At 34.8% G+C, this 25,649-nt stretch overlaps 4 protein-coding genes and 1 pseudogene across 4 annotated transcripts; 3 read left to right on the top strand and 2 right to left on the bottom strand.

Moving 5' to 3' along the window:
• The first annotated feature begins 4,449 nt into the window (after nucleotides 1-4,449).
• LOC140881520 (protein PHOSPHATE STARVATION RESPONSE 1-like) lies at nucleotides 4,450-10,033 on the top strand. The gene is made up of 8 exons (XM_073286894.1): nucleotides 4,450-4,726; nucleotides 6,487-7,163; nucleotides 7,263-7,467; nucleotides 7,559-7,635; nucleotides 7,719-7,758; nucleotides 8,424-8,478; nucleotides 9,140-9,209; nucleotides 9,336-10,033. Exons 2-8 carry the CDS (start codon nucleotides 6,570-6,572, stop codon nucleotides 9,702-9,704), a joined length of 1,410 nt encoding a protein of 469 aa, XP_073142995.1. The 5' UTR covers nucleotides 4,450-4,726; nucleotides 6,487-6,569; the 3' UTR covers nucleotides 9,705-10,033.
• A 2,758-nt stretch (nucleotides 10,034-12,791) lies between these two features.
• Nucleotides 12,792-15,490, bottom strand: LOC140884351 (uncharacterized). Its single transcript, XM_073291084.1, has 4 exons — nucleotides 15,133-15,490; nucleotides 14,681-14,775; nucleotides 13,131-14,196; nucleotides 12,792-13,045 (listed from the first exon to the last, which is right to left on the bottom strand). The coding sequence occupies exons 1-4, from the start codon at nucleotides 15,217-15,219 to the stop codon at nucleotides 12,965-12,967; spliced, it is 1,329 nt and encodes a 442-aa protein (XP_073147185.1). The 5' UTR covers nucleotides 15,220-15,490; the 3' UTR covers nucleotides 12,792-12,964.
• A 2,334-nt stretch (nucleotides 15,491-17,824) lies between these two features.
• On the top strand, nucleotides 17,825-18,951 carry LOC140880438 (protein NRT1/ PTR FAMILY 5.2-like; annotated as a pseudogene).
• A 1,046-nt stretch (nucleotides 18,952-19,997) lies between these two features.
• LOC140880436 (multiple organellar RNA editing factor 2, chloroplastic-like) lies at nucleotides 19,998-21,773 on the top strand. Its single transcript, XM_073284879.1, has 4 exons — nucleotides 19,998-20,484; nucleotides 20,622-20,719; nucleotides 20,835-20,900; nucleotides 21,366-21,773. The coding sequence occupies exons 1-4, from the start codon at nucleotides 20,069-20,071 to the stop codon at nucleotides 21,506-21,508; spliced, it is 723 nt and encodes a 240-aa protein (XP_073140980.1). The 5' UTR covers nucleotides 19,998-20,068; the 3' UTR covers nucleotides 21,509-21,773.
• A 78-nt stretch (nucleotides 21,774-21,851) lies between these two features.
• Nucleotides 21,852-25,649, bottom strand: LOC140880435 (exocyst complex component EXO84A-like). The gene is made up of 7 exons (XM_073284878.1): nucleotides 25,488-25,649; nucleotides 25,136-25,233; nucleotides 23,921-24,968; nucleotides 23,393-23,845; nucleotides 22,555-22,737; nucleotides 22,336-22,472; nucleotides 21,852-22,182 (listed from the first exon to the last, which is right to left on the bottom strand). Exons 1-7 carry the CDS (start codon nucleotides 25,647-25,649, stop codon nucleotides 21,852-21,854), a joined length of 2,412 nt encoding a protein of 803 aa, XP_073140979.1.

Here is a 25,649-nt window from a genome sequence, read left to right as displayed (position 1 = left end):
TACCATCATTATTACATTTGGATCCTAGAACTAAACAATGTGATAAAGATGTACAGCAAATTGTGCATTTGCAAAGAATAGCAAATCAAATGCCAGATGCATTTGTAGACACAAAAGGGGTAACAAAATCATATATACCTGCTGTAAATGCCCCTGCTCGAGTTGAAATTCCAAAGAAACAAAATGAAGACATTCATGATGTCATAAAACGCCTGAAGCGTGGAAGGCCAATCGGTTCAAAGGATAAAAATCCTCGGAAAAGAAAATACATAGAGAAAAATGATGATCAGAAAATAGAAAATGGTGTTCCAGAAGAAACACACGATGATGAAAATATTCTGTCAGAACCACAAACTGACGAGAATCATGAAATCTCTATCAATTATATTAATACTGGAAAAATATGGAACCGAAAGAATGTACAAGATATTGATGAGATATTTTCGTACAATGTGGCATGTGACATCGTAAATGAAGATAATGAACCAAAATCTTTTGGTGAATGCAAAACTCGAAAGGATTGGTCAAAATGGAAAGATGCCATCCAGGTTGAATTAAATTCGCTAAATAAACGTAGTGTTTTTGGACCTATAGTCCTTACACCTAAAGGTGTTAAACCTGTTGGGTACAAATGGGTTTTTATTCGAAAGAGAAATGAGAAAAATGAAATAGTGAGATATAAAGCTCGACTTGTTGCACAAGGTTTTTCTCAAAGACCTGGAATTGATTATGAAGAAACATATTCTCCTGTTATGGATGCAATTACGTTTCGGTATTTGATCAGTTTAGCAGTGTCTGAAAACTTGGACATGCGTCTAATGGATGTTGTTACAGCTTATTTATACGGATCACTTGATAGTGATATATACATGAAAATCCCTGAAGGATTTAAGATGCTAGAAGCACAAAGTTCAGAACCCAGAGAATTTTATTATGTGAAATTACAAAGATCATTGTATGGGTTAAAGCAATCCGGCCGAATGTGGTATAATCGGCTAAGTGAACACTTGATGAAAAAGGGATATGTAAATGATCCAATATGCCCTTGTGTTTTCATCAAGAAAACAACATCGGGATGCGTGATTATTGCTGTATATATTGATGATTTAAACATCATTGGAACGAATAAAGAAATTCAAGAAGTGATGTTATACTTGAAGGAAGAATTTGAAATGAAAGACCTTGGAAAAACCAAGTATTGTCTTGGTTTACAAATTGAACAAAAAGAATGTGGAATTTTTGTTCACCAGTCTAATTATACAGAGAAGGTCCTTAAACGTTTCAATATGGATCAATCAAATCCTTTAAGTACTCCAATGGTTGTCAGATCATTGAATATAGAAAAGGATCCATTTCATCCATGTGAAGATGATGAAGTTGTTCTTGGTCCTGAAGTACCATATCTAAGTGTCATTGGTGCCCTTATGTATCTTGCAAATTGCACTAGACCAGACATATCTTTTGCAGTAAATTTATTGGCAAGATTCAGTTTATGTCCAACGAAGAGGCACTGGAACGGAATTAAACATATATTCCGTTATTTACGAGGAACGACGGATTTGAGACTTTTGTATCCAAAAGATACAAATCAGAGAATAATTGGTTATGCTGATGCTGGATACTTATCTGATCCACATAAGGCACGTTTCCAAACCGGATATGTATTTACTCGTGGAGGCACTGCAATCTTTTGGCGATCACAGAAACAAACACTTGTTACAACTTCATCAAATCATGCCGAGATTATTGCACTACATGAAGCAAGCCGTGAATGTGTCTGGCTTAAATCAATGACTCGGCATATCCAAACTTCTTGCGGATTATCAGTGGACAAGAATCCAATCACACTGTATGAAGATAATGCCGCATGTGTTGCCCAAATGAAAGAAGGATACATCAAAAGTGACAGAACTAAACATATTCCTCCTAAATTCTTTGCATACACTCAAGAGCTGGAGAAGAATAAAGATATTGATATCTGTTACATTCAATCAAGTGAGAACTCATCCGATCTCTTCACAAAGGCACTTCCCACGGCGATATTCAGAAAACACATTTATAATATTGGGATGTGCAATCTACGAAATATGTGAAGAATCATTCATGTTGACATCAGGGGGAGTTTACGTGGCTGCACTCTTTTTTCCTTACTATGGTTTTTGTCCCAATGGGTTTTTCCTAGTAAGGTTTTTAACGAGGCAGTATACAACACGTAATGGAGATAGTCATTCTATCATGATCATCATCACAAGGGGGAGTGTTGAAAATATATATAAATATATATTATTATTTATTGTTGAATGTTGAAGGTTGAAAATTGAAAATTGAGTTGTAAAATATTGAAAATTAGTGTGTGATGATGTAATTAATGATGTATTAATTTTTGACTAATCTTCAATTGAGATCTATAAATAAGTCTCTCCATTTGTGTAGAAAAACACAATTGTGAAGAGAGAAAAATTTTATAAAGTGTAGAATTTGATAAATTTTGAGTTTTTGAGTTTTTACTTTTTACCGTAAATTTTTACTTTTTCACAACAAAAACAAATAAATTTTATTTTTTATTTTAAAAAAGAAACCAAACAAAATAACAAGTTGGCCCAGCTGCTTCGCTCATGGGTCACCAAGCCCACCCTTTAAGCCAACGGAAAGAACAATAATAATACTTTATTATTGTTCATTAATTTTTTTTGAAAAAAAAATATAAATAAATAACCAATATTATATTTTATTTAAAAAATAATCAATACCAATTTCCCAATCATAACTCGTAAACCAGTATCCAATGGGACCCACAAAAGTTGGGTACACCCTCATTCTTTTTTGAAACTGCGCATAAAATTTGTTTGTAGTGCATCCCCACTTTAATAATTTCATCACCACTTTATTCAAAAATAAAAATAAAAATAATAAAGTTAATTCCACTTCTGCTTTTTTTTTTCTTTTTTTTTTGTAAACACCTAATTAAAAATCATAATATTAAAAAATATTTTCAAGTGAGATTTTTGTTAGATAATATTATTTTTACATTGCCTCAATTTAAAAACATTGCAAATGATATATAATATATTTCATCCCCTTTTCTAACATCAAATTAAAATATTTTATGCTATTCTATGCTAGATAACTTTTATGCTTAGGTATGTTTGAATTTAAACTCTGGTCATCATTTACACAAAAATTAAGGAATCAAGCCTTTTTACTAAAAATTTATAGATGACAGTAACAATAAAACTCTATTATTTTTAATTGTACAGTAATCTAAACGCCATATTTCGAACGCCTTCCTAACAAAGATAATTAGTACTCACTTCAATTAAAATTAAATTTTTATGAAGTAAAATCATGATGAGAGCTAACAATTTAAGGGCATATTTGATTGAAGAGTTTGAAATCTTACGTGCATTTAATGTAGTCAGATTGAAATACATCACAACCGATGCGTGAACGAATATTGAATTCTAATATAATATAAAATAAATAAATTTGTGAAACACAATGACACTAGATTATTAATTTTCCTTAGTTCAACGCTAATGTTTGAATTTTTACTTTTATACTTAATTTTCTTTTAAAAACAATGATATAAGAAGTAAATATATTTTAATACAAGAATCTTAATTTTTATATTATATTTTAATGGAAAAACCAAGAGATCTTACGGACTCAATTTGGTGAAATATATGTTAAAATATTACCTTTTATTATTGAGTAGATCCGTTAGACAGTCTCACAAATATTTATCTGTGAAACATGTCAACCTGCTCATATTTACAATAAAAAAAGTAATACTCTTACAAAACTAATATTTTTTATGGACGACCAAAGATTGAAGAGCTGTCTTAAAAAATTGATCCATGAAACAATTTCATAAAAGGTTTTGTGTTATTGTAAATAGAGTACCACTCTTATGAGACGGTCTTTATCCGTAAGACGAGTATCCATATTTACAATAAAAATTAATATTTCTTACATAAAAAATAAAAATTCCTCCATACAGTCGAGCCTGCAAAGATCAAACAATAGTACGGTTGGTTACCTCCGTCTGACTGTTTTCGTGTTTGTATGCGTGCATGACAACAGGTGGTTCAGGAACAGGACAAAGACGAGCTTGACGAATAGAGACTTGAGAGATTAGAATAATGATCCGGTATAGATGTCAAGTTACTGTCACCTTATGTTTGAATCAAGAGTTATGATTGTATAGTTGCATCTCACAAAATTAATCAATAAGATCTTTCTTATAAGAATTTTTGTCTTATAAATATATATTAGGTCGACCAATCCGAGCAATCTTAGAGAATTTACACATGTTTGTAAATTACAATTTAGTAATATGGTGGGAATAAAAAAGAAGTCAATGTGGTGCTTGTGTCTTCTCTAGAAGAAAAAGTCAAAAATTGTCACGCTCCAAGAAAGGCGCGTAGCGTACACAACACAAGCACCTGAAGAGGGAAAAAGTTAAAAAGCGTAGAGGCCAAATCCCAATCGAATACACAAAGCTCATCACTCGTCGCCATTCGATTCTTTTTGGCCGCCGAAGATTTGCACGCGCCGTCGAACATACAGGCGGAAGCACGCGCAACCACGTCGGGCCGTAGATATCGTTTACGTTCTTCCTCCCCGGTTGATATCGTGTGATTTTGGCTGAGACGTTAGTTGCTCGATGATTTGATTCGATATGGGGCGATTCGATTCTCGATTGCTGTTGATTTGGGGAATTTAGGTAAACAAAAGTTTTTGGTTGGTTTTCCTTTTGCCATGACTTGTTTTTATCATTCTGGGAAATTTCCAATATTTTTTTGTCCATAGTTATAAAGATTTTGCGGGCTTCATTCATTTTTAAGGTCTTGTGTTCATTGAGCTCGAGTTTGAATTTGGATATTCATGATGGGATCCATAGTCGTGCGTGCTTTTGTGCATGTCCTGTTGGTGGGATTTTTCTTTTTCATCTGTAGTATGTTTTGGTTTGCTGCTTTCGGTTTTAATTTCTCTTGATTGTGAAACTGATATCACGTGATGTAATCTGAGGACACAGCTCAAATGGTGGACTGAATTGAGCTGACGGATAAAATTGATATGCTGGATACAAAGAAATTTTTGAAAGTTCAGGGCAGAACTTTTAATCGCATTAAAGAATTGTTTTTTTCAACTGTCACACTTGCTATAGTTGTGTTTAATGCCTCACATGTCATCAAACGCAGTAAAATTTGTTGCATACTAGTGCGACAACATTGTATAAGCTAAGAGTTATGTGATAAAGCCAATCTACAAACTTTGAAGTTTTTTAACCCGAGCACTGTCCTGCGACTCCTTCCAAAACCCATGACATGTAACCGTTAATTTCTTAAATTCTCACGCTTACTTTGTTTTGGTTCTTGCTTCAGTTATGTATTTGATTTCTTTTAGACGAGCGTGAAATAACCGTCTTTTACCAGTTGCTTGAATGTCATCAACAGAGGTGGAATATTGTTTTTGTTGGTTTGTTTGCAAGCAGGGCTTCTGGACATAGTGTACCTATAGTTATTTATTTAACTAAATAACCTCCGTTTGACCATGATTTGAAAATATAACCTTCTCAATTTTTTTCCTTTATTTTGTTTTTGCATTTCCTTTGTATTTGAAGATCCTTTTGCAAATTTTTTTTGAAAGAAGGTTATAAATCAAAAAATTTGGTTGACCAAGGTCATTTTTCAAACTCTGCCGTACCTATAGACATGTATTTCTTCATCTTTTCCTTTCCGAGATTTTCAGGGCTGGATGTCCTGGGCAAAAAACCAGCAATACCTTCGGGAACAAAAATGTGAACCTTTTGAACTTCAGGAGAATGTCTCATGAAGCTGATATTTTGTGCTTCCCTTTTTTTTTGAAGCATATTTTGTGCTTTCAATTGAAACTATTAACTGTGAGGGTGACCTATGCATAATAGAAGCATAAATCCACATTCGAATATCTTATAGTTAGTTTCTAATAGAATGTTGTTGTGTTCTAGGACTCAGGGTAACCTTCATGCCCATAAAACTGTGGTGAAAACACACACACACACACACACACACACACACACACACAAAAACATGCATGTAGATTTTATCCAACTGACCATTACAAGCCAAGGCATATATAGGTAAGTAAGAGATCAGTTAGAGTTGCATTGGGTATTTAATGACCCCGGTCCCCGTCATATACAAAACGCAAGCAACTAAAGCTCTCATTTTGTTATTGCCATGCCTTGACCACACTAGTTCAATTTTAGGTTTTCATTGGCTTATCATCTCAACTAAGGTATATATGACGAGCAGCCACTTAAAATTTAAAGCACAAATCGGTTGTATCTTGAAGAGAGCAAATATCTTGTTCCTGCTACTTTTGATATGATCAAACTGGCATTCTGATAATTTTTTCTTTTACATTTACTTTTACTCGAATGTTATGTAAATTAAATTTTTATTCCGAGATATATGTCTGATGGGGTATTCTTGCTTATAGGTTAAATTGGTGGCAGATAAAAAAAACTAAGCTGGTTCTGTTGGTTATATTGTGATTGCTGTTGTTTTCAAAGCAAGCCGACAATGGAAACCAGACCAGCTTTATCTATTCAAAGACCAGGTGCTAGACAAATGAATATTTGTGGGGCATCTGGGGCTTTATCTTCGTCTTCACCTGTTCTTCCATCTCCTCTCGCACAACAACCTCCAGGGGTTATTTCCTCGCTGTATTCCAACAGTGGGGTTGCTGGACATATGTTTTCTTCATCTTCTGAATTTTCTACTGATCTTCATTTTTCATCAGTCCAATTACAAGAACAACATCCCCAGTCTCCTTTTGTTTCTCAATCAATGGATAGTGGGACATCAGTTTCATTGACACGATCGATTGACTCTGGAGTTTTTCAATCTGCTTCGTCGAATCACCGCAGAGAAAGCAATGACTCTTGGTGTACAGATTCACTGCCTGATTTTCTTGACTTTCCATTAAGTTCGACTATCCCGAATAACCATCTTAATAGCAGTAACAACAATGGCATTGTGATTCCATCTGAGGACCTTGACAAACCAAATGATTGGCCTGATTGGGCTGATCAGCTTATCACTGACAATGATGCTTTGACATCTGATTGGAGTCAACTTCTTTCTGATGCAAGTGTTGCAGATCCAGAGCCTATGGTTGGTGTTATTCCTCTATGCATCAATTACTTTTTATTCTACAGAGACAGTGGATAATTGTGACATTCTTTCTTCTTTGTTTTTTGTCTGCTGCTGCAGTTATCACAACAGATTTTGGAAACCAATTTCCCAGTGCAGCAACCCCATATATCTCAACAGCTTCCAGCAACTTCAGGAGAAACTTGCAATGCTGCCGGTCAATCATCCTCTGCGAATTCTGCTTGTGCAAAGCAGCGGATGCGCTGGACACCAGAACTTCACGAGGCCTTTGTGGAGGCAGTCAACAAGCTGGGTGGAAGTGAAAGTAGGTTTACACTTCTTCCCTCATGAAGGCAATCTTGCATAATATGCCCATTCTATTGCTCATGCCAATGAATTCTGAGTTTTTATCACAGGAGCTACTCCCAAAGGTGTCCTGAAGCTGATGAAAGTGGAAGGTTTGACCATCTACCATGTTAAAAGCCACCTACAGGTATGTATATCAGTAAGCATGCTCATTCTCAAAACTAAATTGATTGGAAATCTTTGAAATGGAATATGATCCCTTGATTGCAGAAATATCGAACTGCAAGATACAAACCGGAGACAACAGAAGGTGTGCCATTGTTTCTGTCCAATTTTTTGGTCCAATTTGTATGTTCATCCTGTGAATTATGCCATTTCATCAATTTTGTTGTTCTGATAGTAAAATAAATAGAAGAAACATGAAGCGTTGATAATTTGGGTAAAATGACATCCATGACTTGGGAGTAGAACTTTTTCCCCCTCTTTGTTTTAGCAGAGTTTTGGTTTCAAGTTAAAATTTTGTCTTCCCCCTTATTTCCACATGTGAGTTTCTGTAGTATATATTGTTCGTTCACTGGTATTCCTTTTGTTGTTGAATTTTCTTAAGTTCAGCCTTTTATTGTTAGGTTCCAAACTCCAATAGTTCTTGAGGTGGTTTATACTTTATATACTTTTTTGTTTCATTCACAGTATTACCCAGCCCTATATATACAATTCTTCTTACCCGCCATAGTACTATGCAAATTCTAAAGTTTATTTTAGGCATAATGATTCTTGATAAGATTTTACCGATTGGTCCATCTTTGTTGTGTATTCTTTATCATCACCTTTATCTAGTTTGCAATGACAAGAATTACTTGTGTTCAATTCTGTCTTTCGTTGTTATGCTCTTCTTAACTATGCATGCAATGAAGTCACCATATGGTGTATTTTTTTTGGCCTACTTGATATTGCATTTTTTTTTTCTGTATGCAGAAGCAGAAAAAAAACTAAGTTCCATTGACGAACTCTCATCACTGGACCTAAAAACGTAAGTTTGATGGATTTTTGTTGAATTCTTCTGGTGAATGATAAATTCACCGTGTTTCGAATGTTTTTCTGACTCTCACTTCCATGAAATTTTTTTATTTACGGAGGGTTGGCAATGGCCTATTCTGCTGGCATGGTGCAAAATGGAGAGCTTAGATGTATCTGTGACAGAGTTTCTGAATAACTTTGTATCCCTTTGTTTGTTTCTTTAGTACCCATGAGGCCATGACCACCATTTCTGTGACTTTCTTTTGATATTTTCAACTTTATTCATAGATTTATTTGCAGTATAATTATTCCTTTGGATGGTGGGAAACATGTTAATCACTCTAGGAATTTGTCAAAGGCAGAATTGTGGCGATTGTTAGGTCGTCCTTGAAAATCAGGAATCTCATTAGAATCCACATCATGATGAGAACTCTGAAAAGAATGGAATTTTTGGTTAGAATTGAATTTGGCGAATTTTAATATTTTCAAGAGTCTGAAGTGTTCTGAGATCGTTTCTATCAACCAACGGTTCTCTTGCTTAAGATAGAATGACAAAAAATATGAACTATAAAAAAATCTAACATCAGGAAAAATTGTGTACCTGCCTGGCACCTGGCATTTATTTCTATCATAGTATGCTGCTTACTATTGCATTTTTTTCTTGATTGGAATAGAGGTATTGAGCTCACAGAAGCATTACGATTGCAAATGGAAGTACAAAAGCGGCTTCATGAACAACTTGAGGTATGAATTTGTTGTTTATTGAAAAATTTCACTAGGAAATAAGTTTCGAAGTCAGCTCTAAGTTAATCTAAGGGCAGGTGTACCCATTCATTAACATATACTGATGCCTAATTATTCTTTCTGCAGATTCAAAGAAATCTACAACTTCGAATAGAAGAGCAAGGACGATATCTTCAGATGATGTTTGAGAAGCAGTGCAAGTCAGGCATAGACTTGATGAAGGGGGGCAGTGAGAACCCCTCGAAAGAATCGGCTGAAGCAGCAGGAAACTCTCTTGCAAATAATAATTTAGAAGTTGAATCTGGTAGTAGCAAAAGCAAGCCAAGTAATGTTGCTGCAGCATCAGGAGAAACTTCTCAGTCAGCAAAAGAGAAACAAATCGCATCAGAAACTACAGTTCTTGAAAATCTTGAGGAAGACGATGCTGATGCAGCTGGATCACCATCATCAAAGCGAGTCAAAGTGGACAGATATGAAAGGACAAGCAATCCTTGAGCATAACTAGAGTAAGGAATGAGGAGCCCTGAAGTTTCTGGCCCTTAATTATATCTATTCATGCGGGCTTTGACAAATGTAGGTCTGAATCTTGGATTCCTTCTAAATGTGATCTTCTGACGTTGTTTTTAATGGGCAATGGGGAATTTTGGTAGAGAAATAAAGCAACTTTTCCCGCAAAAAAATAACGATACTTAAACTGTACATATTTACTGTATGGATTAATAGCGTTTCATGGATGCGACTACTTTTTAGTTTGCATTTGAGCTTCAAACTCAAAACATGCTAAGTTTTAAGAGAATATTTCAATTGGATTGCTCTTCGTTTAATTTAAGATTCTTTTTGAATCCCTTTGATTGTGTGTGCATATAATATTTCTGCATACTCTAATAGTTGTATCGTATTTCTGCATCTTCTAAAAGCTCAAATGATACCTATAAATGTTTTCAGACTTGTGAGGTAATCCTTTTCATTTTTCTTTTTGAATCCCTTTGATTGTGTGTGCATATAATAGTTTGGAGTATTTCTAGATCACAGATATATGTTTCAATATTTTGAATTATTTGGTATCAAGACTGTAGAAAGGGTATTTATTTGATAAACGATAAAATGCCAATTGCCATGCGTTGCATATATAAATCAATTTAGAGATTATTTTAAAATTAAAAAGTTTAAAAATGATTAATTTATGTAATAAAAATATTATCATTTAAATTTTAAAATAAAGATAAAAATAAAGAAAAAGTATTAAAATATATAAGTAAAAGATATAAATTTAATGTAATATATTTCTATATCTATTTATTAATCAAGTATAGATATATAAATCGATAAGTGTGTTGGGAGAAAAAAAATTTGTTATTGAGTTATCGACGCCTTTTAAATTTGATGATTGATCAATAAATGGATTGAAAATTATCATTTTTCAATAATAATAATAATAATAATAATAATAATAATAATAATCTATTACTATATATAAAGGGAGAGGGCATAATAAAAACCTCCATTTGGTGAAGCCTTTTTCTATTCCAATAATACCCTTCAACTTCCCACTACCAATTATCCACATTTTATTTATTTAAAAAAACTCATTCAATCAAGTTAATCCACATGTTTTTTTTTCTCACAACCTCAATTTACAAATATAACATATAATTTTGATTGGTCAATCACTAAATTAGTGAAATTTCAAATTAAATAAAATTTTATCTCAATAATGAAAATATTAAAAATTTAATTATATTCGAATCTAATTTCGATATAAAATTGCATAAAAATTCATTTAAAAAAACTAATTTTAAAAATAAAATATTTGAGGCACACACATTATGTGTGCATTGTTGCTAGTAATAATAAAAAAACTAATTTTAAAGATCAATTTTTTAACTGAATAATAGGATACAACTTCTCACATCATTTGATTGATCGCATAATTTGATTTCATCTTTATCTATTTTATTTAAAAGGCTTTGCAATTATTTCTCGACGCGTTTTTTTTTAAAAAAATTTGTATTTGACGAAAATACAAAAAATGATGGAATATTAATTTTGAAGTTAAGAATTTTAAATAAATAATCGAGAGTCCAAATCATGACACGTATTTTCGAACGATTATTAAGTTTGGACCCTAAAAAAATCCATTTTAAAACAAAAATTTCCATATATAATTCAAGTTAATTGACTTAAAAAAGGATTCAAACTCGTGATTGTTAGAATTAATGAACATCTTCCTCTATAAATAAACACAAGCTCCGCCTATTCATTAGTATGCATTGCACACATAGCTATAATATTCTTCTCTCGTTTTAAGTAGTGAACATTATTTACGAATGACTCTTAAATTGGCAATCACCATCTTCTTGTTTCTTGTTTGTTTTACTTGCATCATACTCATTCATGACCATCCTTTGAAAATCTGTAAGTTTGATAGGATCTCGTATCAAATCGGAATCAATACTTCTTTCACAAGACTTTCTTATGGAGAAATTTTTTTCAATAATGCCACCGTTCGATGTTCAAATGATTTTATCATGATCGATTATATAGGTAAGATCGAATTTTGTTAATACATATATGCTCCAATATTAATTGCTCGTCGATCGATACATATTTTGTTCCATGCATGTTCTATTTTTAGAATTAATCTGCATTAGATTCACTCATGTATATGCATATATATAAAAGATAAGCGAATCAAGAAAGTACAATATTTTAATGGTAATATAATTAATATTACGTACTTACGTGATCTTAAAGCTATATATATATATATATATATATATATATTAAAAGACATTTTGTTTTCTTGATTAATATAACGTGATCTTAAAGCTATAACACAAATTAATTAAACTGGGACAAATTAACTATAATCTTGTTCTTGTTCTTTTTGATATATAGCTATGGATGCTGGTCTTCCATTGCTTCCGCCATATAAAAACACAACAGCAAACTTCCAACATGGACCCAACTTCGCGGTTGCAGGATCCACTGCGTTACCCACCCAAGTTTTGGAAGATAAAAAGATTTTGAATCCAGTCACAAATTCTTCTCGTGATGTACAATTAGATTGGATGACTTCTCATTTCGACTCAATTTGCGTTGATCATAGAGGTTAGCAACCAGCTTAATTAATTTCCATATATATTTTTAGATCTTTAAGTAAAATTTTCAATTCTATAATAATAATACTATCTTACAAATTGATGTATAGATTGTGTGGAGAAGCTTCGTAATGCCCTCTTCATGGTTGGAGGGATCGGCGGAAACGATTACAACTGCGTGGTTGATTCACAAAATCTTCCACAAACTCCATTGTCATTTTTGAGTCAATATATAGTGATTAGGAGTAGTTTTTAGTTTTTACATATAAGCCAAGCTTAGCTAGTTAGGAGCTGCTTTCATTTTAATCATGTTTTGCAATTTACATTAGTTATTTTCATAATAAAATTATATGCCATTAATTTTGTGGGTTGTACTATTTAGATTTTTCTAAATCCTGATTTTGAAATTTTTTTGATGTCATTTGAATAATAAAGACCATTTTCTCGCTAAAAAATGTAAAATCAATAAAAATGACCACCTCAATTCTGTATTCAACAGCACGTATAAATACAAGTACAATACACACAATGAACAAATGGAAAAACATCCACACACAAATCAATCAAGAATTCACAACGCATGCAAAAAATAAATAAATAAATAACTCAAACATCTTATATAAGCTTCTCCAAGGATCTTATCATAAAATTCAATTAAGCTCCAGTAGAACCTTGATTCAGAGCTCTCTCCAATCTTGTCTCGAATGGAGTCGATTGCCAATGAACTATCTTGTCCTGCATTTTGCACACAAATTCTTAGTACCAAAATAAAATTATTTAAACGGCATAAATGAGAGACTATGTTAATGAACTTGAATACCTCTCTGTATTTGCTAGTTGTGTTGGGTATGCCTTTATATGACGAGGTCGAACCGGAGTGGTTCCAGTAAGTCCCGACAGTGCCAATAATCGGCATCTCGTCAGGGTTTCGAATAGGTGACGTTTTCTTTGGTGAAGAAGACACCGAAATCTGTTTCAGTTCTTCTACTGTCAACGCACCTAAAATAGGCCTATCTTCGAAGCTCCTCACAGAACGAGACCCTTTTGAAATGGTATTTCCTGATGCAACTGATTCAAGTTGACTGGAAAGATTATTCTTGGAAGGTGTGATTTCAGGAGAAGCCAACCAATTTGATAGACTTGCATCTACTGCCACTTCTTGATTTGATTTCTTCAATTCATCAGATCTTGTCCTGACACCTAGAGATGTATGCTTACATGTATGTTCTGAGTATGATATCAAATTCTCCTTCTGCGGCTTCAAGAAACATGACGTTCCTTTTGATTTTATAGCTTTCCACTGAGTAATATTCTCTACAGGGTTCAGCACAGAATTGACATAATCCCTTCTGTCTCTCGCATTAAATCTTGGTCCAAACGCTTCGGTTGCCTCACTAGGTTGCGAAGTCTCCAACATATGACTCTCTACTTCATCATCAATCGAATTAGCGGAATGATTCTCTACTCTCGACTCCGCAGATGAGATCACAATCGACTCAGACCATACGTCCTGACAGTTCATCACGCTATCGACATCATCTTCATCACAATCATTGAAACCTTCTTCATCTTCAAAGTCATCCAAATCATCTAAGTCCTCACTATCACCATAGTCTTCTGCTTCATCATCACTGTCTCTGGTGTTATGGTATCTATGATTTGAAGGGTACGATCCAACACTCGAGGTGACTGAATTACCATCTTCAGATCCTGGACTCGAAGCTTTAAGATCCTTTTCCTTTTCTCTCTGCATGCTAATATCGCACTCGGGCAGAGAATCTGTGCTCTCGAAGACTGAAACATGATCATGTGTAGTGATGTTTGAGTTAAATGTAACTCTTTTCTTTGGACTCGGGCTCAATTTCTCCTCTTCCTTCGGTTTTATTCTACACTCAAAATCCAGTAATCAACAAAAGCTGAACATGAGTGTAAAATTTATCAAAAATATGATCTTTCCCCCAACTCACTAACTAGCTTTAGCTCAATTCCATGCATCCACCTCTCAAATGATCCAACATAATAAAAGAAAATTAACTGAAGAGGATTAGAGCATAACAAGGAAGAAAGAAAGGCAACAACATATCGATCTCAACAGCAAAAAAAACACGAACTTTATTCGTCCTACGAATCAATGGGTAGGATGGCAGTACAATTCAACAATTGAAACAACAATCGAAAACTCGCAGAAATTCTGAAACCAAGTTGGTAGGCGGTGTCTCTAGGGTTCTCTGATCCACATAACAAGAAACAGAGAAAGGCAACAGCATACTGATCTCAACAGCAAAAGAAAACCAAACTTTATCCGTCCTACGAATCAAGGGGTAAGATAGCATTATAATTTGACAATTGAAGCAACAATAAAAGACTCACTGTAATTCTGAAACCAAGCCGGTAGACGGTGTTTCTAAGATGCTCTGATCCACCAATGTACTTTGCTGTCGAGCATCCTCAACTTGGTTTCTCTTCTGCAAGAAGTCAGCAAAACTCAAATTTTGAAGCAAAATTCAAAATCAAAGAAGATAAGATAATTGAAACACAAACAACCAAATAAAAGACTAAAGCAAATTCCCATTCATCAACGAAGGCCAATTATTTAGATTAACCAAAGTACAAAAATCAAGAACACTTGATTTTTCAAAAGTACCACAAAATATCTCTCGAGCTCGTTTCCATGGTTCAAGCAATAACGTTCATATCTCAAATAACCAACACCTCAATGCATACAATCAACAAGCAGAAAACCAATAAAACACAAACACAACTGAGAACTTCACAGCTCTTCTCCACAAATTTTCTAATCGAACTAAAAAACGGGTCTTCACCTGTCCTTTCGGGCTGTCTCGACGAGTCCTTTGTTTCTTGTTCTTTTGATCTTTTGCATCCCCAAAGCATCCAAGAAAACAACCCATTCGATTCGGACAATAAATGCAACAACCCTTTTCCCTCTGAAAAATCCCCCCTTTTTCTTTTATTGATTTCGGAGAAACCGTAGAGAAAGGAGGCGTTTATTAGGTTAAAGGTACTCCATGTTTCTTAGGCAAAGAGGAGATGGGAGCGTGAAGAGGGGGGGAAAGAAGGCTAAACGGTCGAGTTTTGTGGGGCTCTGTGGGGAACTGACCGTTGGAACACAGGTTGGATTTCTTGAATTTTTTTCCCCTGTGATTTCTTTCGTTAATTATACAGAATCTTAATATCTGTGAAGTGGATATAATCATCAAATAATGCTCGGTTTACTTCCTTAAATGAAATTGTTGTTTGAATTCGTTCATTTATTCACCAACTTTCAACGTCAAAAATATATAGCGTAATTACATTAACAATTGATTATTGCAACGTTAAAAAAATATTGTTAAAAAAATATTTGATTAGGTAAAACCAACTTTACATCAAATATTTTTTTTAGTGAATTCTGTTTGATTCTTTATTGAAATATATTTAGCTAGTTGATTCTGAATGTTTAAGAGAGGAACATTAAAATAAAATGTTTTGATATTCGGGGAAAAAATCTATATATGTTAGTCTAACATGTTGGTTTTTTTAATGATATTAGTCGTCTATACTTTAATTTCAATTTTATATCTATCTTTCGATTTTTGATAATTTAAATTTTTATTATTAATGTTGATGTGATATTACAGACACTAACTTTATTTGCGACAAAACTATATGGTAGGCTAAATTTATTATTTAAAAAATGGAAGGGAAGGGAAGGGAGAGAGCCAGAGAGGAGATAATTGACAAAGATTTAAATTTGGCATGATAGAGACCAAAATCATCACGAGAAAAAATATATGTAGTCGAAAGTGAAAATTTTCATGTTGTAGAAATTAGAAATATTCAATTTTTTTTAAAAAAAAATCATAAAGATAGGGGTTTAATGTAAAATTCATTATGTTCTCTCTCTTTTTTTTTAAACGAAACGACATTATGTACTAAGATAAATGATATTTTATTTTGATATGCTTCCATTTTTTTTCTTCAAGTGACTTTTATGAAGAATTTTGTCCCAACGAACAGCTATGCGATTCTCTCTCTGCTTGGACGTAAGATTTTAAAATTTTGTTTTCGATGATTTTAATTTTGTTAGTTATGTGGAACTTTGAACATTTTAATGGCATACTATTTTTCATTAAAAACTATAACATCATGTACTATAAATAAACGAAAAATGCTAGATGTACATCTACAAGACGTACATCTTAGTTTACACTTTTACTTAAAATTTATCGTATTTCTCTCATTAAATACAAAACTATCCACGATAAAAAATAAATATATAATTGATCAAAAAAAAATTTGTAATTAATAAGTAAGAGTGTAAATCAAGATGTATATTAAGGTAGCGTTTGAGAGAGCTTCTAGGAATCACTTCTCAACTTTTTCTTAACAAAATTTTGAACATTTTGAAAATTTTGTTAAAGAAAAACTGATAAATGCTTCCTAAATGCTCTCTCAAATACTACCTAAAGTGTACATCTAGCATTACTCTAAATAAATTCTCTAGATGTTGGGGAAAATATTAGCGAATGGGTAATAATAGACAGTTTAATATCATGAGCTTTTTTTTTTTAAAAAAAGTATTTCATGACATTTTTATATATCTAGTAAATAGACAGTTTCATTAATTTAAACATTATAAGTTAGTAGCATTTTCAATTGGTTGCTGGTTCTATTGTTTCCATCACCAAATTTAAATTAATAGCAAATAATAATGGGTGGACAAAAATCATATCGACACATCCAATTGTTCCAAGTGCAATTGGTGGGGTTCATTTCGTTTGTGATTTTATTTGTTTCAGCAACACTTTATAATTATAGGATATAGCTAAAACACATTTGCAAAACTAATTTGCTGATCAATAAATAAATGTATCTAAAAAATCTAGATACAACCCGATCGAGAGGAGAAGCTTGCGATGTTTTTGTCTATTAAAAATAAAATCGTTAATCATCTCATCCCGACTACATACATTATTATTTATTGACATGAAAAAATAACGTTTGAATTTTTTTTATAAAAAAAACGAGGTCCACCATATGTCATATATATATATATATATATATATAGTACCGGGTGCGGATGCTGAAAAATTAAACAATGGGTGAAACGTAGGGCATTTTCCTTTCCAATGTTGGCGCTAGAGACATGAGACAACCTAACTCACTTGAAACACAAAATAAGCACGAAATAACTTTTTTCAACGTATAATAATTTTCCAAAAAAAAAAAAACGACTGTCGTCTTTAAGCAAAGCCAACAGAGGGCGCGACACTTTCAAGAAATTAAATGCCCCACGAAACTTCCACAAAAATAAAGTGATTGTGAAATTTCTTACCATGCAATCGAATAAACTTTTGGATTTCGGCCCATAACCAAAAAACAGACAAAAATATATAAATAAAAAAAAAAAAAAAGGATTGCGAGTGAAACAAATTATTTAAGATGCCTCAGCCTGCAGTATATTGATTTTCCATTGTCCAGCATTGATATATAGAATATTGCTTGCCTTTGCCTTTTATGGAAGAGGAAGGGTCTGCTGGTGGAAGAGGGGATTACACACGAGATGGAAGCTTGGACCTTAAAGGTAGACCTGTTCTTAGATCAAACACTGGAAAATGGAAGGCTTGTTACTTCATTGTTGGTAAATATTATTCGCTTTTTTCGCACGTTTCATGTACCCGATCCACGATCATATCTGGAAAAACAACTGGACTAATTAATTGGTGTACTTAAATCATTTTTTTTTTTTTTGGTTCTGATCAGGGTATGAAATGTTCGAGAGGATGGCATATTATGGGATTGCATCAAATCTAGTGATTTATCTTACAGACAATGTTACCAATTTGGTTGGTACTGTTTGGATGACACCATTCTTAGGTGCATATATTGCAGACACTTACCTTGGACGATATTGGACGTTCATCTTTGCCTCCACCATTTATCTCGCGGTAAACTGTCAAAATTTTGTAAAAGAAAAGTTCATAATCAATTTTTTTTTTTTATATTATAATTTAAGCATTTCCTTCCCCTTTGTACGTAACAGGGAATGATCCTATTGTCACTGGCGGTTTCTCTGCCTTCCTTGAGGCCTCCGTCCTGTGGAAGCGGCGTTAAAGGAGAGGATTGTCCCGAGAGGGCGTAGACGTTACAAATAGCCGTATTGTACAGTGCGTTGTATGTCATAGCACTAGGAACGGGTGGAACCAAGCCCAACATCTCGACCATGGGGGCGGACCAATTCGACGATTCTGAGCCGAAAGAGCGGTTCCAAAAGCTCTCCTTCTTCAACTGGTGGATGTTTAGCATCTTCCTAGGCACGCTTTTCTCCAACACTTTCCTTATATACATTCAGGACAACGTTGGATGGTCCATCGGCTACGGCCTCCCGACACTTGGGCTCGCGGTGTCGATAATGGTCTTCATTGTGGGCACGCCTTATTATAGGCATAAGCCCCCGTCCGGCACGCCTTATACAAGAACAGAGCCATAATAATTGAAGAGAAAATATGAAATTAAATACTTCTATCCAAAATGATCCCTATACTGCTTGCAACATTCATACCAAGCACCATGTTGGCACAAACGCAGACACTCTTCATAAAGCAAGGCGCGACTCTAGAACGCGGCATCGGCCCCCACTTCAAGATCCCCCGGCCTGCCTCACGGCCTTTATAACCATCTTCATGCTCATCAGTCTGGTGATCTACGACAGGCTCTTCGTCCCCATCGCCTGAAAATACACGAAAAACCCGAGAGGGATCACTCTGTTGCAACGCATGGGGTCGGGGCTTGTTTTTATGGATTTTGGACAACCTTAATGCCTCAAAGACGTTTGGATTGTTTTTATGGATTTTATGCTGTTTTGAGCTTCCCAAACCTCGTCTTCTTCCTTGTTGTGGCCAAGCTGTTCGTTTACAACACAGAAACAAGTGGCGGCACAGAATTATTGGAGAGGATGCCCATGCCCATGATTATGATTATGAACAAGGAGGAGGAAACTTGAAATATATATCACGCGTTACAAGATCCTATGATTTATTATTAGATAATTAATTAACAAAAAGGTTATGTTGTATTTACGATGATGTATACATATATTTACAAGTGGCTTTCGAGATTACAAAACGAGTTTTGTTATCATGTGCAAGTAAGGATTACATATGTTGTTGAGATTACAAAAAATATCCATTGATTTCGGAAGAATGTGTAACTATATTATTGTACATATATGTATTGCTAAATGTACATGCACATATGATTACTAAGTTATCTTTCAAATTGCAAAAGTATCTGGTATTAAAAGAACTTTTTATTAAAATAATTTTATAATTTTCAAAAATAACGTACAACCATGTGTATAACCGTATATCGGTGTATTTATATATATCATTTCCCATCATTTTGTACATATAACATTTTTCTTGTAATACTATCCCAAATGCACGATTGTATGATTTACCAACAAGAATTTACTTACCATAAATAAAAATAATCAGTATAACTTGTTTTAAAAAAAACAATGTTTTTTTGAATTTTTGTATGCTATAAAACATTGAACTTGATAAATGACATTATTTGATTTAATTGCCTTTCTTATTTTTGTAAAAAAATGAATAAAAGAAATAAATTGAATTTTTATTTTTACTAAAGTTTTGTATTGGATATTATTATTATTATTATCTAAACCCCCCTCCCCGGCAAGCAATTCCTCTCCCCAAAACCCTCACACAATCTCCACACTCGCACAGGCAGATTGCAATGGCCGCCACTATGGCCCGATTAATCCTGACCCTCCGATCAACCGGAGCTATCATCCCCACACGACGCTTCTCCTCTTCTGTCTCCAGAAACCCGCCGCTCATAAGGTTCGTTCCACCCATGTCCGCCTCTCGCTCCGCCGTGCCCGCCTTATCCCATTCCTTGGCGGTAAGCTCTCCTAATTTCACCAGGTTTAACACAATACGCTGTCGGGTTAATAGATCCGGTTCGGGTTATTCGCCGCTGAATTCCGGCTCCAACTTCAGCGACCGGCCGCCCACCGAGATGGCCCCACTCTTCCCCGGATGCGATTATGAGCACTGGCTTATTGTGATGGATAAGCCTGGTGGTGAAGGGGCCACCAAGCAGCAGATGATTGATTGCTATGTTGAAACCCTAGCCAAAGTGCTCGGAAGGTTGATTTTTTTTTAATTTTTTTATCGCTCATGTTGTCATTGATGCCATCTTTCGTTCAAATCTTGGCAACATACTTGAGATGGTATTTTTCGATTGATACGGGTAATTTGTCGTCTGTTTCGTGTGTTGACTATAGTGAGGAGGAGGCCAAGAAGAAAATATACAATGTTTCTTGTGAGAGGTACTTTGGGTTTGGATGCGAGATAGATGAGGAAACATCCAACAAGCTTGAAGGTTCGTGCATGAAAATGGCTTTATGAAACAGGGGTTTGATTTTTTTGGTATTGATTTTGCGTGGTTTCGGGTTTTGATTATCCTTTGTCATGTGTTTGTGTCTTTCTGTATACAGGTTTGCCCGGCGTTCTTTTCGTTCTTCCAGATTCTTATGTTGATGCTGAGAACAAGGACTATGGAGGTATTTCTTCCTATATTAATTATGATATTAAATGTTCGTTTTGTTTATAATCTATTACCACTGATTGACAATCTTGTTCTATTTTTCTGTTTCAAGTTTCGGGTTGGAATTTTTATGTCTAATTTTATGCATTCTCGGATGGTTCTTTATTTTACACTGGATTTTTACCATTTTCATTGTGTTTATTGACGAACGGAAACTGGATTATCTTTCATTTGAAATAATACATGAAAATATGGATAAAGAGAATAAGATCACTTCCTCCAGTTTTGGAAATATGGATAAAGAGAAAAACTGATTGACAATCTTTTTTGTTGGTTTGATGAAACTGCATTATCTTCAGTGTCCATTTGAAGTGATTTTTAATTAAATGGTCACAATGCATTATTAGGGGTTCAGAATAACCTCTTCCTGAGTTCGTATGAGCTCTCTGATCTTGTTTGCTAAATTTTGTGGTCTGGACAGCTGAGCTATATGTAAATGGAGAGATAGTTCAGCGATCTCCAGAGAGACAAAGGAGAGTTGAGCCTGTGCCTCAGAGAGCTCAAGACAGGCCAAGATACAATGATCGAACCCGATATGTCAGGCGCCGCGATAATATGCGATGAATGGTGGTCATTGTTCATTTTGAGGTTCGACTGTTTGATAATCAGATGGTGGCTTTGTATCAACAGCTCATGTAGATTGTGGATGTTAGTCTTTCACTGAAACGGTATGGGCTAATAAACATGTTTCCTCCTATTGTATCAGATATATGGACGAGTGACTTTCATGCCTCTAGAACTAGCACAACATGGTTTAAGGTCGTAGATTGTTATGTATGCTGTATGAACTGGCATCGCTCATCATTTTTCATTTTGTCCTTGTGTTCCAGTTCGGCTTAAATATTAGCTAGCTTTATTATTAAAACAAAGGAATTATGCAGCAAAATGTATTTATTCATGTAACATTTCATTCTATCTTTGTGGTTTCTTGGCTTAAATTTTGTGTTCGGATATCCTTCTCTTCAAGCTGCCCTTCTTCAAATGGGATACCATTAGTTCCTGAAACTTCTGCATCAGTTTTGCCATCTTCCTTCCTATCTTCCGATTCTGAGGCATCTAAAATCAATGGATCAAGAACCGCTACTGCAGGATCCTTTCCTGCCTCGTATTCGTATGATTCTTCTTTTTGAATAGTACTAAAGTTGTTTTCATTTTCTACGGTTTCTTGTCCTTCGAGTTCTTGCAACTTGAGTAGAGCTTTGGTGGCCGCATTTGCTGGCCACTTGTCATTCAAGCCTCTGTAATTTAACAAAATAGGAGCTTTGGTAAGTCTGGAAACTTTTCTGCATTGATCTATGCACATCCTTAGTATTTACCCGAGGAGATTTCAAAATAAATACTCCAAAAGCACACAAATTAGAAACAAAAATTAAAAAAAATGACATTGTTACCTTAGAGATTCCAATCCAGCGGTAATAAAGGATGCCTCCAAATGGGATACAAAATCCATTGGCACCTGTGTTATGTTATCCGACAAGTATCCCCCATGTCTCGCAATTTCAACCAGAAAATGTGAATCCAAGATCAACTGTTTATGGAGAAAAGAAGATTTACAGACTCGAAGTATTCCTATATTAAACATAGGGAATTTTACCAGAAAACATGAATACCTGAATTAATTCATTGCGATTGTTGGCCAAATCTTGCTTGTCGATCTGCCAGTTTTTGGATGCACTTGATATCCATTCAAATACAGCATGCGTTAGCTCCCTCAGAAGATCCATCAACCAATTTTTTTCCATGCAATCTTCATTAGCAAGCTTTTCTAGCTTCTTTAACTCTAAATATAGTTCCTGGTCGATATCATGGCACAAGAAAAGGTGCAAAACATTATGAAGTTGCACGAAATTTGAATTCGTAAAACTTCAGACAACGAAAAAAGTTGGTGATTTTGCAACATTTACGAGTCAAATTGGTAGATGATCTCAATTAGTGTGTGGGTAAGACTTTCTTGACCATAATATGGCATTACCATAACATGTTACAGGTTCATCTAACGATAGACGTTTATCAATATATGCGGTGACTATTGATTTTTCAGTGGACCTCGTATCTATCTAATATTAATTATATACATCTTTCGATGTATCATCAAGGCCTTGGATTGGAAAAAAGATTGTTGTAATTGGGTCTTTAACTCGAGATCTCTTCTCATACTTGAAACCTTAGTGTCAAATGAACTATACATCGTCGACATATTATTAAATATATATATATCTTTAAATGCATCATTAGGATACTACTCAAAGGGTATCTTGAAATTTTTCTGTGCATTTTAGATAAGGTATCGGGAAATTCCATTTGGTTTCCTTATTAATGGCATGACAAGTTATGTTAGTCTAAATTACAATTGATTTGTGTCAATTCTAGACATCAACAAGGTCAAAGTAAACACAAAGACAAACACACACACGTCTAAACACTTGAAATATCAAGATTTGAGCATACCAGATAAGGAACAGACGGAACCAGATCACAAATTGTGGACTCATCCCAGTTGATACGACACTCGGAACTACATGCTTGATGATCATCATCCGTAGAGAAAATATTTTTCACAAACTGCTTGAGAAAACCGGCTCTCAGTCGACCGTTTACGTCTTTAACGAACAACAGAAAGTTCTGGATCTCAAATTCCGAACCATGGATTCCCTCAAATATATTTCTGATCACCATCGACGAGAATTGCATTAATGTAGAAATATTGGCCAGAATGCAAATTTCTTGAGCTGGAGACTCTGGTAAGTTGATACTCAAACCTTCTTTCTGTAGGACATCCGTGTCACCTGTGAGTGCACTTTCAAGAACAACAATGTATGCCACGAACAGATCCAGGATCCCTTTGAGAATCGAACTTTCCATTTGTAGAGAGATCAAGGACAAAACGTCGTCTGCAAGCGACTAAACGCGAAGTAAAAATCATCAGTTGTTAGCTCACTTAACTCAAAAACATGACACAAGTGGGGATTAACGAACCTGAAAAACCATAATGAATTTCCTACCGCTGTTGGTGAGATAGATATAATCCGGAAGTTGATCGACGACACCATCATTCCTTCCTGTCAAGATCCCTGATACGAGATATCTATCAAGATCCCAAGTATCAGCCGACGTGAAAATACTAACAACTTTACTCAAGTGGCTGATATGGGTTCTCAGAACCTCTTGTACGCAAGGGCGGACTTGCTCGATCAAAGATGGCTGAAGGAATAGCATTTGAGGCTCTAGCAAAGAGCAATATGACATAGCAATCTGCACAGTATCAGCGGCTAGCACGAGTCTACCGCTTATTTGGGGAATGGATGATATAAACTTTTCGAAGCAAGATGCAAAGAATTTTATTTCTTCCTCTGCCCATTGAACTAGTACAGAATCTTGAGCATGATTCTCTCCATTTAAGGCCACAAAACATCTTGCACATTGAGATATCATGGAACAAACCAACCTCGCTGTTTCTTGAACGTATGACACATCAAGTACCTCTTTCGAAGACTGCATGTCATGTACTCCAGATGCAATGCGAGAATGATAATACTGAAGCAATAGCTTCGTAGCAAGACGATTTTCGCCAAGTTGGGACAGTCCAAGAAGCGCCTTCTGCAGCTCTGGTGCAGAAACCCGAGGATGCTTAGCCATTGATGAGAACTGATCAGAAAGAACTGTTCTTTTCTCAGAAATCCCCGAGTGGTAGAAAGTTATATCATTCGATGAAATATCTTCGCCCGAGCTTAAATTTTGGAAAAACTTGCCTTCCATCTTCAGCAGAACAAGTGCATCTTGTAGCCTGTGCTCTGAAAGAAGAGTATCCAACATTTCTGAAACCTTTTCCGTGTGAGTTTCCAATATGCTTGCAGGAGATGGTTCGAGATTCGGAGGTTCTTCGAGCATCATTTCTATGGTCTCCACGGAGAGAACTTGTAAAGAAGTTCCATTTATGAGGTTCTTCACGAGTTTCCCCTGCGAAGAAGCCTGGTGTTTCAGTCCCACCAATTCGCCACGCAAGATTTCTACCTCTTTCAATATTCTGAAAACAAAAGGATGTATATATGTTTCAATCCCTCAAAGTACAATGTTACAACCTTGCAGATACATTCTTGAATATTTCGAATTTCTTCACTCAGAACTATGATATCCAATACTAGTTACTCCAAACAATTACAAGTGGGGTGTTTTCATAAATCAAGAACTTACGCAAGAAAGGCTGTGTAATTTGAAAAGATGTTCTTTTGAAAATCCTCATCAGATTCTTGCTTCAGTTCAAGAAGTTCCGAACATAAGTGCTGGACACCCTACATAAACCAACCAAAAACAATCCCATGAATTCTTGATACAGAGTGCTCAAACCAGTGTCCCCCAAAAAGTTCCAATTTTAGTCATAATTTTGTTTTCAAAATTGTAATTTTCACCTGTATTCGTCAAAGATAGCCCCTCAATCCTTTTGTCAAATTTACGTTATGCTAAGGAAAAGTTGTTAAATATAAGAACTCAAAACTTATTAAAATTTTTCATGCAAAAAAAACAAATTATTTGCTAGTAAAGTAACCTTGGCAGTCATGGATTGGAGCGTTGTTTCCTCATCTTCATGACTCGAAACATACGAAGAATCGGCAGTTGTGTGGCTCTTATCCCATGATTCATGGTCAACCATTTCTTGATCGTGGTCTCTGAATCGAAACCTCGATCTTGAATAGGAGGATGATTCCAT

This window comes from Henckelia pumila, chromosome 2 (assembly GCF_033568475.1).
Source record: "Henckelia pumila isolate YLH828 chromosome 2, ASM3356847v2, whole genome shotgun sequence".
NCBI classification, from domain to species: domain Eukaryota; kingdom Viridiplantae; phylum Streptophyta; class Magnoliopsida; order Lamiales; family Gesneriaceae; genus Henckelia; species Henckelia pumila.
The sequence above is the reverse complement of the archived record's forward strand: the minus strand, read 5'-3'. Positions and strand labels throughout refer to the sequence as shown.

What these genes read in the sequence shown, in the direction of transcription:
- LOC140881520 (XM_073286894.1), top strand. Translation starts at nt 6,570, where the DNA reads ATGGAAACCAGACCAGCTTTATCTATTCAAAGACCAGGTGCTAGACAA. An exon ending in CAAACCGGAGACAACAGAAG is followed by an intron (nt 7,759 to 8,423) that starts GTGTGCCATTGT and finishes TTCTGTATGCAG; the next exon opens with AAGCAGAAAAAAAACTAAGT. An exon ending in TCATCACTGGACCTAAAAAC is followed by an intron (nt 8,479 to 9,139) that starts GTAAGTTTGATG and finishes TGATTGGAATAG; the next exon opens with AGGTATTGAGCTCACAGAAG.
- LOC140884351 (XM_073291084.1), bottom strand. Translation starts at nt 15,219, where the DNA reads ATGGGTTGTTTTCTTGGATGCTTTGGGGATGCAAAAGATCAAAAGAAC. An exon ending in GAGACAGCCCGAAAGGACAG is followed by an intron (nt 14,776 to 15,132) that starts GTGAAGACCCGT and finishes GACTTCTTGCAG; the next exon opens with AAGAGAAACCAAGTTGAGGA. An exon ending in GGCTTGGTTTCAGAATTACA is followed by an intron (nt 14,197 to 14,680) that starts GTGAGTCTTTTA and finishes TTTTGAGTGTAG; the next exon opens with AATAAAACCGAAGGAAGAGG.
- LOC140880436 (XM_073284879.1), top strand. Translation starts at nt 20,069, where the DNA reads ATGGCCGCCACTATGGCCCGATTAATCCTGACCCTCCGATCAACCGGA. An exon ending in AACATCCAACAAGCTTGAAG is followed by an intron (nt 20,720 to 20,834) that starts GTTCGTGCATGA and finishes TTCTGTATACAG; the next exon opens with GTTTGCCCGGCGTTCTTTTC. An exon ending in TGAGAACAAGGACTATGGAG is followed by an intron (nt 20,901 to 21,365) that starts GTATTTCTTCCT and finishes TGGTCTGGACAG; the next exon opens with CTGAGCTATATGTAAATGGA.
- LOC140880435 (XM_073284878.1), bottom strand. Translation starts at nt 25,649, where the DNA reads ATGGAATCATCCTCCTATTCAAGATCGAGGTTTCGATTCAGAGACCAC. An exon ending in AATTACACAGCCTTTCTTGC is followed by an intron (nt 24,969 to 25,135) that starts GTAAGTTCTTGA and finishes TTTTGTTTTCAG; the next exon opens with AATATTGAAAGAGGTAGAAA. An exon ending in ATCGCAATGAATTAATTCAG is followed by an intron (nt 22,473 to 22,554) that starts GTATTCATGTTT and finishes CTCCATAAACAG; the next exon opens with TTGATCTTGGATTCACATTT.